The sequence below is a fragment of the Leuciscus leuciscus genome (assembly GCF_965113295.1).
Source record: "Leuciscus leuciscus genome assembly, chromosome: 9".
NCBI lineage: Eukaryota > Metazoa > Chordata > Actinopteri > Cypriniformes > Leuciscidae > Leuciscus > Leuciscus leuciscus.
Window position 1 is genome coordinate 21,667,312 of NC_138733.1, and position 16,436 is coordinate 21,683,747.

The 16,436-nt window shown below is 37.5% G+C and overlaps 1 protein-coding gene across 2 annotated transcripts in view; it reads right to left on the reverse strand.

The window, feature by feature from the left end:
* dph1 (diphthamide biosynthesis 1) overlaps nucleotides 1-16,436 on the reverse strand; it is a 108,707-nt gene that overhangs the window by 30,684 nt on the left and 61,587 nt on the right. For both annotated transcript variants that reach the window (XM_082180556.1, XM_082180555.1), the window contains exons 4-8: nucleotides 14,641-14,762; nucleotides 9,593-9,747; nucleotides 7,978-8,099; nucleotides 4,049-4,117; nucleotides 1,703-1,859 (exon numbers count right to left, since the gene is read on the reverse strand). In XM_082180556.1, the coding sequence (XP_082036682.1) occupies nucleotides 1,703-1,859; nucleotides 4,049-4,117; nucleotides 7,978-8,099; nucleotides 9,593-9,747; nucleotides 14,641-14,762 (625 nt within the window). The remainder of the gene's footprint in view (nucleotides 1-1,702; nucleotides 1,860-4,048; nucleotides 4,118-7,977; nucleotides 8,100-9,592; nucleotides 9,748-14,640; nucleotides 14,763-16,436) is intronic.

Below are 16,436 nucleotides of genomic sequence, written 5' to 3' on the forward strand. Positions count from 1 at the left end.
TTTTTCATATATGCAAAATCCTGCATATATCCTTTCATTGCCAGTTTGCAGACACATTTAAGTGAAAAAAGTCTAAGCATGAAAAAAGTCGGAAGAATATAATAAAATGTATTCTGTGTGAATAATTTACACTTTCACAGATCTCTTGTGGTATCATTTTAGCTACATGGGAAGTCTATGACTTCATAGGAAAATTTGTTTCTAAATTGAGTAAATTACTGACAAGTACAAAGAGTGGCAAAAAAAATGAACACTTCACCTCTAATTTAAGAACAACAGAAGTCATAGGAGGTCCCAACAACAATATTAAACAAATCTGAGTGTATATATAAAGACATGCTAATACACCTTTCATTTGTTCATTAACCATCAATGCTAATTCATTCCCCAGAGATTGGCAGCAGGAACGTGAATAATAACACAATTCTTGCTCACTTCAGGATAAAGTGATGCATTATCAGACTCTCCCCACACACTTTGAAGTGTGAAACCCAGTGGACCACAAATATTACCAGCAAAAACCTCTAGACATCAGTGAGGAGGCATTCAGGTGAACGGGCGGCTTCAAAGCACAACCATGAAAAAATAAATAAATAAAAGAAAAAAAGGGAAGGGAAGTAGACTTCGCTCCTCTTCTTCAAACACATTTTATAAAATTACTTTACTGTTAATCTAGTATGTTTTATATGAAAAATACAGAATATGCAGGGATGTATTACATAAACCCAGAGACATTTCTTAGATAAATTCACTTGATTTAATCCTCTTTTCACCAGAATCAGATTTTCAAATTTAGATGTGCTTTTCTGTAGTACTTTCTGAAACAGTGGTTCTCAAATAGCTTTGCTAAAGGACCTAGATTTGACAAAATCTGATGACCAAATATAGTACAATGTCTTTAAATAAATAAATAATTGTATTAAATGTATTTTTGTATTTATTATTATTTATATATTACCATGAAAAAAATCTGGTTTGCTCTTATTAAATTACAAATTAATTTGCATCATAATAGATTTTGACTTCAACAACAACAAAAGATATGGGATGAGTTCTCTCCTCCCCAAAATGATAAGCTATTGACTAAGCACAATTATATGTTTACTTGCATTTAATTATTTCAATTTAGCATTGTTTAAGCAGTGTGTACAACCCTGTCAGAACAGACCTACGGCTTATTTTAGGTTGCGACCCACCAGTTGAGAACCACTGATCTAAAAGGCACTCCGACAGGAATAAGGCATGAGCGTCAGGATTGAAAAAAAACAAAAAAACATTTGATGAGAACTACAGACATCGCCGCCAGAATCACCATCCACTATCTGTTTGTCTAGGTGTGGAATTCATCTCACTCGTCTTCTCTATGCATACCAATTAAAAAAGGATGAGACAAGAAAGGGAGAAAAAACTGCCAAAACAAAGCCAAATCCAAATACATACAAATGAACAGATGACAAGAGGCAGAGAACAAAGAGAGGAGGATTTGAAGGAGAAGAAGAAGAGGAAGAAGGGAGGGAGGCGACCTGCCCCTCCCAAAACAATCGATTAATGCCCCTGGTGAACTCTCCTCTCGGCCAAATGCCGCAGGCTATGTGTGCGTTTCGTTCAGCGCAGGTGCAAGACTGAACTGAGCAAGGAAGATAGACATTTTTACACTAACAGAAAACATATTGCATGAACAAAGGGTAGCAGATGGTCTTACCTCCAAAATTTTGGGGTTTCCCTGTCTGCCAAGGGTGCCTAGGATGAGGCCCCATCTCTGGGCCGAGCGAGCTCTCTCGATGGCCTGCAGTCTGGTCGCCCGCATTGCCTCATGGTCATAATACTCTCGAGAAAACACTTTATTGTATGGGTCATACCTGCAGATATGGAGGACAACGCATTTTTTACAAACAATAAAATACAAAAAAAAAAAGAAAGAAAAAAAGAAAAGAAAAGAAAGAATAAATAGATTCTTAAATTTTCTGAAGAATGTTGCAAAACTCTCCACCATGACAGTTGTATGTTGCTAGGTAGTTGCTATGACATTTTGGCCTTGAATCCTTAATTCAATGTAAGTCTATGGGATTTATTTCCCATTTTATCGTCCGCCAGGTGAACGTGCAATAAACTAAATTAAAAAAACAAATACAATATTATGTTACCTGTAACTAAAGCTAAATGTAAAGTTCAGCTAAATGTTCCATTGTCCTTCCACATTCAAAAATATTCATTCAAATTAAACTTTAACATAAAACAATTTGATTCAACATCAATAACAATTATATCATTGTAATAATTTTATTATATTATATCATTTTTGTGTCCCAGCTGAGACTGTATTGTGGGTCATTCCGTGTCAAATCAACCAAATTTCGGAAACTTCCGAGGCTCAAATTGTTTATTTTGGAAAGACAAAGAAAATAGTGATGAAACTATTAATACACTAGGGGTGTCAAAATGACAACTTACAGGGGGTAAAAATGACTTTAGAAAGATGGCATCATCATGATTTTATTTCCACACAGAGATTGGTAGGTCTGTTAGTTAAATAGTTAAATATGTTGACTTTAGCAATCGTTGTTTCATTATATGACAACGGTGAAAGTTCAAAAATGCGAAAAAAAATACTACTTGTGTTTTTTTGCCCCAAGTTTGCATGTCTGTAACTCAAGAATCATTATAGATACCTTAACATCCTTTTAGATTGATAGGTATGTTATATGCAATTGTTTTGATTGAGGGAAATGAGATACATTTCTAGTTTCAATATTTATTCTTCAGACATTCCTCTTTAAATGCAATTAAGTATCGGCTTTGTGCAAAGTGAACCACATTTGGTTTTTGACCATTGGAAATGGGTAAAATACAACAAATTGAGCATGGAGACGCACTGAGATCCCCATTTCTATGGGATTGAACCATACAGGGCCTTGACAATGAATCTTCCCAAAGGAAAGGTTATTAAGAATTAGAATCAATTATCTACTAAGGATATTAATATATCTTTAATACTTTTAGAGTTGCAGGCATGACAACTTTGGAAAAATAATATTTATGTCACTCAGACAGGTATGGTCAATGCAATTGTGCTGATAGAAAAAAACAAGATACATTTCTAGTTTCAAAATTATTTGTTGTTCAAATATTCCTCATAAAAAGTAAAAAACAATCAACTGTATGCAGAGCATTTGGTTTTTGACCACTGAAAATGTGAACAATTGACCAATTTACTCATGGAGCTGCATTAAGATCTCCATATCTCTGGGAATGAACCATACAGGGCCTTTAAAATGAAGATACCAAAATAAAAGTTTATTAAGAACCAGAATCTAAAAGGATATTTCGGTATGTTTAATAATTCTTGAGTGACAGACATGTGAACTTGGGGCAAAAAAACACAAGAAGTGCTTTTTCCCTATTTCCCACTAAAAGACCTACCAATCTCTGTGTAAAAAATAACATAATGATGCTGCCATCTTTTAAAAGTAATTTTTACCCCTTGTATTTTGGCTCCAAATCTCAGGTGAAAATTGTCATTTTGACTCAAAATAGTGTATTACTCAGTAAATATACATCCATGACATTTAATACTTTGGCTTTCTTCTTCATTTATGTATTTCTTTCACTAGACCAAAAATGATCTGAACAATTTTTTTATTTTTTTTGCTGGGGACCTCTGGTTGAGTTGACTCGGAAAGACCCTTGTGAATTTTTTAATGGCTGGAACACTGTATTGGTCAGTCAGTCCCTCTCAAATGAAAATTAAATATTTATACAGGTATATAGAGAAAATAAATAATAATTAATTATTACAAATTACCATAATTATAAATAAATAAATAAATAAATAAATAAATGAAAATGGCCAAAGGAAGGAGCTGTCCTCTGCAACCAAGGAGTATATTATCAAAATGGCTGAATTTGGTCAATTAACTTTGGATATTTCTAAAGACAATGCTATAAAGCTTAAAGACAATGAGCTGTAGTAATGACGCTTGCTTTAGCAAAAAAAATTATTATAATAATTTTAAAAAAATATATATATTTCAATTGCACATTGGTTTACCTGTAGGCGGGTATCTCTGGGTTGGAAATCATGATGGATTCCAAATGAAACCTTCCATCCCCAAGATAGCTATAGACAGAAACACAACTCTATCAGAGAGAAAGTCTGAGTGGGCAGAAAGAATACAACTCTGCTAACTCCATTCTCCCTCTGCGATTCATCTAGGAAAATATAAAGGCCAATGGGTCTCGGCCTAGAGGACTCCAGAGCAGCACCCTTCTAACATTCAGCAAGCATTCAGGGCAAGACCTACTCACTTCGAAGTCACGGCAACATTAACCAGCCGGAGAGCGAGTCATAGCCACGGAGGATGATGGGCTACAATCCAGAAGCTCCACAAATAAACCTGTGTGATATGATTAGGTCATGACGCGGACAGCACGCAAACACAACTCAACACACTAATTATACTCGGCTGTGCTGACGGGAGAGGACCTGCCCTAGGTAATGGGAGTATAGATTAACCTGGCAAACTTGATGGATGCCCTGGGGAACGCAGTCACAATTAGAAAGGCTAATTAAGACACGTTTATAAAACTCTATGGAACATACTGTGGGTGGGATCCCCCTGGGCCCACCGGAGCAAAGGCTAAACCTGCCATACTTCACTCTCGCACTCACACAGTGACAGAAAAACACTCTATAGTGTTCATTCTCCTTGTCCCTCAAACATAAAAATCCTGTTTTGCTGCCACACTGTCTTGAACCTGCAAAGGAAACTGGATTCAGACAGAAAGCAGTGATGCAAGATATATTATAAGTTAGCGACCGATATTGAATTTTACATTTACATTTTTGCATTTGGCAGACGCTTTTATCCAAAGCGACTTACATTGCATTATCCTATACATTTATACATAGGTATGTGCAATCCCCTGGGATCGAACCCACAACCTTGCGTTGTTAACGCAATGCTCTTACCACTGAGCTACAGGAATTTTCTTTATTTACTTATTGTTAGAGATGGTATATCTAAAAGTTTATCCATTTTTCCATTAAGATGATCTTTGTCATTATCTAACACTCAAAAAAGTTATTCTTCAAAAACACGAATTATTTATCGACACTGTTAAATGCAATCTTTAGCAAATCACAAAATGAAATGGCCAAAAAAATGTATTACTCAAAAAGATTTACTTTTTTTTTTAGACAAACCAGAACAGCATTTACATTTTTTTATTGGTTAACAGCATTAAAATCTAAATAAATATTGTCTTATCTATATCGACCTGAATTTGAATATGTATGCATCCCTATTTTCATAATATCATAGCATTAGACAACAAATAATCAGAAACAGTGGTTTCCAACCTTTTTGAACCCTAAGACAATATTTGAAAGCTATAATATATTTCTGCAGTACTGACAAAGCTGCTTTCTTTCAAACTTATTTACAGAAGTTAGGAGTGGCAATATATTGAAATAATGAAACAAATAACTAAATTCCATAATTCCAGGCACTTCAAGGACTGAATTTAGCATCGCGCCGCAAAAGCTAGAAGCGGTCTACACTGAACGTGACAAAGTGACCATTGCAAATCCATTTGTTCTTTGTATCAGAAGTAGCACCAGCACTTTAAGCACGTCAGAAATAGAACGGGGCATCAGTTTACTGTCTGGAATTTGACGTCAGTTTACTGTTGGGAATTTGTCGTACCGCATCCAGTGTAGACATAGCATTACTGATCGTAACGCGTCTGGTGTAGACATGGTGGAAGGTCTCAATTTTGATCTTTTTAGATTTTAGTTTTAAAACTTGATTTGTCTTATTTAAAAAAATAATAATTGTAAGCCATTTTGCAGCTCATTTGGAAGTGTGCTGAGGCCCCCTGAGGCTTGTGGCTGAGAACCACAAGTTCAAGTGAGCTTATTATATCGAATATTTCATGACTACAAAGCTCATTTCTGGGTAGCATTGGAATTATACGTTGATTCCTTCTATCAGTTGCCATTTTAATTCTTTCCACCAACCATGGAAACAAATATGTGATATCACAGTGAAATATATATCCATGTAACCTTCAAAAACTGATGCCTTCCTATGTCCTTATACTGTACTACTTGCAAAGGCAGCATTTTTTAGCTGTTGGACACAGTCATTCACCAAAAAATTCCCCCTCCACATATTTTTCGCTTTATATGTTGCTGTAATTAAACAGACCAGTTTTCCCTGATTACCACACTCTCTCTTTCAAGGGCCTCTATTACAAATATTGCATTTATGGCGGAGGTATTAAACTCTAAGAGGTTCCCCGGCTCAGCTTTTAATGGTATAACTTAAACGGCCACAAATTGATGTATTTCGCAGAGATGGCACTACTGAGAATACAAGATTAGAAATGGCCCAATTTACAGTTCTAAAAACTGCTTTTCACAGCACCAACCCATTCACCCACAGTTCAGTTCATTATGTCTTTAACAATGAGATGGTGTTGCCTCTTGTTTCAGAAAAAAAATCCCAAGTGGAAACCAGAGGTCTGCGTGAAGAACTGTAGCATACGTCAAATTTTATTAAATTTGGGGCGCTTTATGATCCGCCCAACTCAACGGAGACTTTAGGAAGGTGCCAATCGGCCACAGACCTGTGTAATTTTCCAACACAAAGCTGTAATCTACTTCTTGTGAGAAAGTCAGGCTCTGTATAAGCTTAATAAGCTGTTAATTATATGGTGGCGATTCGGCTTTGCAATATAACATCACATTACTACACCGTGGGTGTCAGGGAAAGTTTTTAATTTGCAGAGGGTGAGGGCAAAAAGTAAATGGTCTATAAAAGGCTATTTGCATAATAGCCGTGTCATTTTGGGGGTCAGTGACAGGGCCACTTTTGCCTGTCTAAAGTTGACAGACCCCATGATGAAGAGGTGATGGGTGAAAATGAAAGGGAACACACATCAATTCTCTTCCTCTCTCTTCAAACACACACCAACATTCATCAAAGACTGCATGCTGAATTAAGAGGCAGAAAACACAAACACACACAGACATGAGGTTTCCCTCTATCTCACAAGAGCAGAGCTTGCTGCTCATGGCCGCTGTGTGATACAGAGAATAATAGATCACACACACATACACATATATTTCTGCTGCTTAATGTCTTGTCTCTGTGTTACAACAGCACTTGACACGCTCCTCATTAATGACAGCATGAAACTGCATTCGAAACACATCTAACTTACGCAATGTGACATTTCAAAGAAAAACAATATGCAGCAGGTAAAAATGTAGGGAGGGTCTTGATGTTATCCATCAAGATTTTTTTAATTTTGACAAGTAGAAAATAATATTATTGGTTAGTATTATTTTTCCTACTCATGAGCTCTTGGTCACATCAGCTGAAAAGGGTTTTTCAAAGGAAGTGAAGGTTATTTTGATGCCTATGAAAACAAAATTCCCCCTTAGAATAACACGCACTATAAGTTATAAGTGACATGTGAAGGCCAAGTATGGTGACCCATACATGGAATTTGTCCTCTGCATTTAACCCATCCAAGTTAGTGCATGCACATTAGGAATAGTGAGTAGGAAACACACACACACACACACACACACACACACACACACACACACACACACACACACACACACACACACACACACACACACACACACACGCACGTTGGGTTTCCATATTTTATGGGGACTTTCCACAGAAATAATGATTTTTATACTGTACAAACTATATATTCTATCCCCTAACCCTACCCCATCACAGAAAACTTTCTGCATTTTCACATTTTCAAAAAACACCACTTTGTATGATTTATAAGCTGTTTTCCTCAAGGGAACCACCACCAAAGTATTTTTCTTGTATTAATTCCCTTGTTGGGACATTTAGTCCCCACAACATAGGGTATAGCAGGTCCACACACACTCAAACATATTGTTACTAGTACTACACATAGATGGGCTAGAGTTTTTTCCCTTACATGACAGCATTGACATGCTTGTCCAGACGAGGTGAGGTGCACCCGAGGATCTCCCCTGGAGAGAGTGGTCGACACTGAGGTACCAACACCTCGTAATCTGGCTTTAGCTCCACACTGGCTGCCTGAGAAGAGAAAAGAAAAGGGATGCTGAGACCAAGGAAGCAACTTTTCCACCAACAAGATGTGTCCAGTCTGGAAAAGCTCTACATGTTTTCACCTGTCCTGATAAGGCAGTTCTGGGCTAAAAAAAAAAAAAGGCTCCACGTCAACCCCCTAATAACTGTAGGTATTGAACCGGGAACCACGAATTGTCAGAGGCCCGAAGGCAGGAAAATATTTGCACCAAATGAAGTGAATGAATGAAATTAAGTCTTATCTTTTCTGGTGAACGAACTGGACAGATTTTGGAAACGTAAGGAATTCCGTATTTAACTTCTTTCTTTTTTTTAACTGTTGTATAACAGCAATATCATAATCATGCTGAATGTACTGCATATTAGTGAATGTCAGAGCTGCCATAAAATATTACATGCACTACCATTCAAAAGTTTAGGGTAGGTAAGATTTGTTTAAATGTTCGAAATGTATATGTACTCACTTTTGTTGCCAGCTATTTTGACAATAATGGCTTTGTGTTGAGTTATTTTCAGAGTACAGTAAATATATACTGCTATACAAGCAGCACATTGACTACTTTAAAATCTATCCAGTTTCATTGACTACTTTAAGTTTCATTTCTATAGTATTGTCCCTTGAGTAGATATACTGAAATGCTTGCTAAAATGTGAAGGGTGTACTCACTTTTGTGAGATACTGCATATACATAAGCTCCTAAAACTTGCATCAAAAGCTCTGGACAAGTTTTATTGTAATATAGTTAAGTTGGAACATGGTCTGGTTCTGAGAGAAGTTTGCAGATCTAGCTGAGCTCCGGCTCCGGAACGTGCAATGACACCTTTTTCGATGGAAACGTGGTAGGAGAGACGGATACAATCAGAGAGACAGTCATCCAAGCACATTTCCCAACACCTACAGGCTTTTCTTTCCAACAAAAAGCAAGCAAAGGAATTGTGCCAACAAAAATTAAGGCAAGAAGGCTGCAGTAATGCAACGGGGTGGAGACATTATGGTTAAGATTTTGTTTTTGATGAGCAAAGAGAATAACAAAAACACCCCTCTGACCCCAAGCACCCACCCAGAGCACGGGAACGGGCCTACACACACACGACACGCAGGCCATGCTATTTCCAGAAATAACGGGTCATTTTTAGGCAGGAGGGTGAAACCGACAGCGAGGAGGAGAGCAAAACAGGAAAAAAAGAGGAAGGGAAGAAAATCTCACACTTATGTAAGGTGCAGTGCTGAGTGCAACATGCCTTCTGATAATTCCTCTTGCGCAGTTCAAAATAACTTTAACTGCATTTCACACCCACATACACAAACACACACTGTTATAGGAGCGAAAACACACACAAGGGCAGCCGTATGTACTGTCAGAGACCTTGAAGCAGGAAGGTAAGTGATAGAGAGAAAGAGACAGTAAACGAATCAGAGAACATTTTTAACCGCAGGGAATGGTTATCATTGAGTAAGAATCGGGGGGTTCAAAGGTCACCTGCAAAGCAGCCACAAACTGGATGGTGCTGACGAGGGCGAGCGAATGGCCAGGAGGGAAGTTAAACCTGAGCGTCTCCAGGAAGTGGGCAGTGTCAATCTGGATGTCCACAAACACGTACAGCATCTTGATGCCCTCAGTCGAGTCTATAGGGACTGAGGACACAAACAACATTAGCATATGGGGTGGGCGAAATAACCAAAATCTTGTTTCATGGTTTGAGAAACTTTATTTCAAGATAACGATATATCTTGATATAGCCATTTTTATTTAATTACATTTTTCTTATAAAAAGGAAAAAAGAACAAAGAAGCAAATTACAAAAAGTAGGACAAATACAATAGTACAAAGCTACAGTAGGTTTATTTAACATGGAAATACTAGAGAAATTGAGTAATCAAGAGTATAACTAAAACACTGAATTGTTGTAAATGTCTTGAAAACTCAGAAAAGTTTGTGTTACTCAGCATACCTCAGATCTACAGATGACAGTAACTGAAGAAAAGAGAAAATCACACAATTGCTATTAATGTCATTCATTTCACACCCCATTTAAAGCAGAGCTGAAAGAGGGAGGCGGGCTTCAGTCTTCTTCCATCTACATTATTTACTGCTGATGGTCATAATTGCTGCTCTTCTTGTAGCATTCTCTTTAAAGCCACTGCTCTAATGGCCATTTCACTGCTATTAGGCAAATGCCACCTTTAGGGAGTGTTTTAAACATGGAACCCATTTAACTATGTAAGAACAGACGACAAGACAGTAAAGAAAGTGGGAAGAGAGGAAGAGAAATTATATTGCTCAAAGCAAGATCAACAGAGGGTTCTCAGTAAGCACACTTTGATAAGATGTCTATGAAAGAGCACATACTCTGGAAAGCATTGCATTTTTTTTTAAAGGGATAGTTCACTCAAAAAGGAACATTCTGTCTGTGTGTGGGTTTTTGTGTCCATACAATAAAAGTCAATGGCAACCAAAACAGTTAGGTTTTGCAGTAGAAATAAAGTCATAATCAGGGTAAGAAATGATAACAGGATTTTCATATCTTCAAGTGTCATACCTGTATACAAACATTTTAAAAAGGACAACTGGCGAACATTTAAAATCACAAACGTAACAAAACATTTGCTGAGTGTTGTTCTAACATCAGACAGGGAACATGTTAGAAACAATGGTAACACTTTACAATAAGTTTCATTGGTTAACTACTTTAGTTAACATGAACAAATAATGAACAATACTTCTTCAGCATTTATTAATCTTAGTTAATATTCATTTCAACATTTACTAATACGTCATTAAAATCAAAGGTTGTATTTGTTAACATTAGTTAATGTACTGTGAAATAACATGAACAAAGATGAATACGGTAACACATGTATTGCTCATTGTTAGTTAGTGTTAGCAAATACATTAACTAATGTTAACTAATGAACCTGATTGTAAAGTGTTACCGAAACAATTATACTGTTATTAATTATTCTAAGACAGTATCACATGTATGTTTATGGGGAGGGCAACCCCAGAATGCACTGCGAAATGCTCAGGAAAAGAGGTGAGAGAAATGTTGATTATAAACTTATATATAAAAAAAATAATAATAATTTGTGTTGTGTTATGCTTTTAGGCTACATTCACACTTGTCAGTCCAAATCCGATTATTTGTGTATCTGATTGGAATCCACTCTGAACTACGTCTTCTGAGGCAGCGGCAGGCTGTTATGACATTATTCCGTGTTGCCGTCTCCGCCAGTCTCAAAACATGATTTTTACAAATCCATTTCATGTGATTCTTTTGCTGTTCACACGGCAAAATCTAAATCTGATCGGATTTCAATATGCACAAAAATCGGATTTGTACTGACAGTCTGAACGAGGCTTTAGAGTACTGCGCTGTTAGCTTAGCAACATGCTAACATCAAACTCTACTGAATTGGATGTCAAGCTTCTTGCTTGCAGGTTGTAAGCTTGTTACCCATGTAGAGCGTCCAAATCTGACAATCATGAGTTTCAAAGGTGGTTAGGATGATCCCTTAGAAGGCAGCTGCCTATATAGGCAATAAGCAGTGAGGCAGCTAAAAAGGTTTTTAAAACAGAGATACAAAACAAACGCCATGAACCACGTTCATGGTTAGTAACTAGAGGACGTGATGTACTGAGAGAGAGAAAGAAAGAGAGACAGAGAGGTGGAAGAGAGATTTTACTGACTGTGGCAATAAAGTTTTATTTTTGCAAAGTTTTGCATTTAAGTGGGGCACTGTCAAAATGCACATATATCCAGGGCTATTTTCATACACACATGAAACACACAAGTGGCAATAACCTCTTCCCGCAGGTGCTAGAAAACAAAGTAAAAAGATGTGAGGGGCCGGAGGGTTGAAGTTAAGTGGAATCGATCCATTTCTCTTATCCAATTAGCACGGCAGACTGAGAGCACTTACTCACTGCAATTACAGCTTTTGTCAATAAGAGTCATGGATTCAGAGACGCTCCATGCCTTTGTCTCCTTCCCTTATCTATGTTTTTGTTTAAGGGCTAACATATAAGCAGATATAATTGAGGAGCTTCATAAAGTTGGAAAAAATTTAAGAATGCACAGGCATGCACATGCCCAGTGGCATAGAGAAATACGCTCAATAATGTTCAAAATGCCAGAGGTCTGCGGCTTTGTGTGTTTATGAAATAAACAGCAATTGCTTTCAATATACACTATAAAAAGTGTATAAATATATGTATATATACAATTAACATCACTCTGTGAATATCCATTAAAAGAGACTAGGAGCAACTTATTCTATCATTAAAGAATATAGATGCTATCGAATCAACCTACAGGTAAACTGTAATCATTGACAACATCTTCAGTGACAGAATGAACAATCACTTTTTTCCTGCTTCATAAGCTTTTCTCCGCTGGTCAAAAAAGTCACCACAGAAAAATATAAGCTTTCTGCACCTGCTTTCAAAACTGTCAAAGTCACTCCAGTTAACCTTTGATATTAGAATATTGTTGGTCTAAAGGATATCACTGAAAAGAAACATAAAAAAGCCAAACAAACAGAGCAAAGCAAAAATAAGTGTTATGGCAAGCATATATATATATATATTTTTTTTTTTGCTGGAGGCTTTGGCCCTCAGATGCAGGATTAATATTCCCTCGGTCGGGTCTGGTATTTGGAAGAGGTGTGATTGTTCTGCTGGAGATATACTGGCCCTATTGATTTAGCATTTCCTCTACTGTATGTTGTGCTGTTGACGGGCAGCGTGGGGTGAAGGAGCGGCCTCCTCTAAGCTGGCACATCCAGGACTTTTAAAGGACACCCTAAATGCATGTTCACTATTGATCTGCTGAGTACACGTGCAGGCAGGCCCATTCAAAACATCTGCTATCCCTTACACATCACGACTCAGACCGACTACCACACTGAGCTATTGAGAGCAGCTTTGCAAAGCACTTCAAGAGTAAAATCCATACATCTCAACTTCTTATTACCACGGCTGACTGTCTCCAACCTTTGCTCTTAGAGACTGCCCTGGAACAAGCAGTTAACCGTCAATGAAAGACCTTGAAACGTGCTCACGAGAAACCATAGGAAGGGGAACATGAGACGCATTCCTTTATGAAAATTAATTTGAGGGCGTGTAGTCTATACATAATGTTAAAGCAGGGTTTCTCAAACTCGGTCCTGCACAGTTTAGCGCCAACACTAATCAAACACACCTGAGCAAGCTAATCAATGTCTTCAGGATCACTAGAAACTCACAGCTAAGTGTGTTTGATCAGGGTTGGAGCTAAACTGTGCAGGACCGAGTTTGAGAAACCCTGTGTTAAAGGAACAGTTATAATACCCAACTATGAAGAATCCAAAGCGGATTCATTTTCTTTCTTCTGTGGAACACAAAAGGAGTTCACATCGCACTTTTCCATCCATACGAGTGATATTTAAGTATTATACATGTACTATTATATTATTTCTTAATATTTTGATTAGCTTTTATTTTTTAGTTTTCATTTTTAGTTTAAACTTGAGTAATTTTGTTATGTGCTTTTGTCATTTTTTTTCTATATAGCTTCAGTTCATATTTGTTTCAGTTATAGTAATTTTAGAGCTTGAAAATGTTGCCTTGACAACTAACTGACATAAGTCACTTACTGAAAACTATTTTAGTAGTTTTAGTTAAAGGACAAGTTCGGTATTTTACACTTAAAGCCCTGTTTACAGATCGTATCTGATGAAATAGAACGGTTAAGATAAAAATTTGGACACATGCTCCTGTCCCGAGAATTTTAGGTTTATTTAGCTTTTGTGGACCTATTTTGCCAAACGCGTCACACCCGTGATTCTTCCGTTGAGAGCTTGAATAATAGACACTCCAGCCCAGTTGGTGGCGATAATGCACCTTTGCCAATTGCAAGCAAACCACGGGCATTTCATTGAATACACAGAAGAAGCAGAAGAAGAAGCGGCGGAGTAATACCGTAAAGGTGCTGCGGTCTCACAGCACGTCCTATTAAGTCAATGGAGTTGGACAAAAACGACGATAAAACCTGTTGGAATGCATCTTTTTCAGCGATTTTTGAGGGAACATATCAGTGAACACCCCTGACCACTCGGTGAGTTTCACGTCTTTGTAAACGAAAGTTTAATGTGTTTTTAGGACGGAATCTTCCAGTGCATATAGACAACCATTGTGGGGGTGGGGGGGGAAGCGAAATAAACCTAAAATTCTCGGGACCGCAGCATGTGTCCAAATTTTTCATCAGATACGATCTGTAAACAGGGCTTTAAGTGTAAAATACCGAACTTGTCATTTAACAATAGCCATATAGTTTAATACAATGAAAGTGAATGTTGACCAGGGCCTGTCAAGAATAACAAAAATGCACCAAAATAAATATCATAAAAGTTTGCATTCCACAGAAGAAAGCAAGTCATAAGAGTTTGGCAAGAGGGTGAGAAAATTATGAGAGAATGTTACATTTTAGGTTAAGTACCCCTTTAATTCGCACATGAATAATGATTGTGTGTCTGTGTGCGCATACTCACTGAGACAACTGTGCCCATAATGCACCATGAAGTCGGCTCCCAGAGCGCGTGCAGTGAAGTCGTCCACGCAGCAGGCCCCATATGTCACATCTCCCATCACCAGAGTGTCCGCCTCTGTGAATCTGACAAACAACAATCAACCAATCAATGACCTTGATCACCACCCTATTGCAATTCAAATCTTTCAGGCCCTCAAGTAAAATGACGGGTCCACACAGTTGGCAGATCAATCACTCTCAAGCGGAAATGTCACTCAGACATCCATGTCTCCAGTTAAGTGGGCTCCCGCTAGCTGTAAACTGATGCACTCTGTGCAGTCTGGAAAAATAAAAAATAAAACATCTAGAATAACCTTCAGAGACAACAAAGCGCTGGACAATGATTAACATAAAAACTTTACTGATGGTCGAGGGTCAAGTTCCACGCTAAAGTTAATAGCTATGGTTTTCTGAAAGTAGTAAGCTGGTGACCAAGAGATTGCAAGTGGTGCTATGCATGAGCTATCACCATTGAGAAAGTCACTAAACTTGTGCCTGGTTAATTAACACTGTGCCATAACCAATGATGTCTAAAAAAATCTAGAAAAAGCTGTCTGTTAGCATGTTAGCATTCCCAATTATCCAAATTACACTTGCTTGGTGCAAAACCCCTCAGAAATGTGTCTGTTTACATAGGAAGCAAAAATGCCAACAATGTGACACATTAACAGCCAATCAAGACAAAATGTATGTTTTTATGTGGAGCAGAATTATGGACCAATTAGATTTTATATTTTCTAATTACCCTGCACACATTTTCAGTAGTATATGTATGTATATTAAACACAATATATGTTTCACAGAATTCACAACCAAGTGTCATAGAAAATGATTAAATCAGAAAAGCATCAAAATAAAATGCATGTATATATGATCAGAAAATGTGAGATATAGCACTGCCACTGACCCAATAAGGCCAGTAACCCCAAACTCTCACACTGGCCCGCATTCTTAAAAAATACGTATGTAAAGAGTTGAATAAGTATACTATGAAAACACAGATATTCAGTCGCAGCTTGAGAGGAGACTTACATATAATGCAAGTGACGCAATAACTTGTGCTGTTTGTTACCGATATGCAAAAAACAACAGCTAAGTAAAAAACTATGTACTATTTATATCTAAAAATGTAATTTAATATCATACAAAACAGTTTCATCGCCAGCATTAATTCACCGGTCACTGGCTGATGTGTAAAACATTAGACTCTGAATGTAAGAATTTAAGTGTTTAATTACTTTTGACTATGTAACTTCCTAAAAAAGTGACTGAAGGACATTACTGAGCCTCCATGTCCAGTAAAGTCCACTCTTAAGAAATGCTGCAACAAATTGTCCTTGGCTTCCTTCTTTCACTTTGTAGGACAATGACAAGCATCCCAGAAAGGTGGATCTCTGAGGAGCTGTTTGAAGAGCCAACGATCTGTTTTTGTTTGCTTCGGCAGGGGTTGTGTTAAGTGTTAGCACATCTATTGACTGGCTCACTGCTGCTGCCTCTCCTCTGTGTGAAATTTAAATGCAGGATAAACATGAGACCGGAGCACATAAATTATGAGTGAGAAAAACGAGAGAGAATGAATATGCGAGGAGAAGAAAGGAGGGAAAAAGAGAGTAGAGGCTGTTGTATGGGAAGCTGGCTGTCTGGAAGCAGACACATTTAGGACAGGAATTATTAATAGAACACAGGCACATTTTCTATCTTTTTGAGCGCACACACACACACACACACACACACACACACACACACACACACACACAC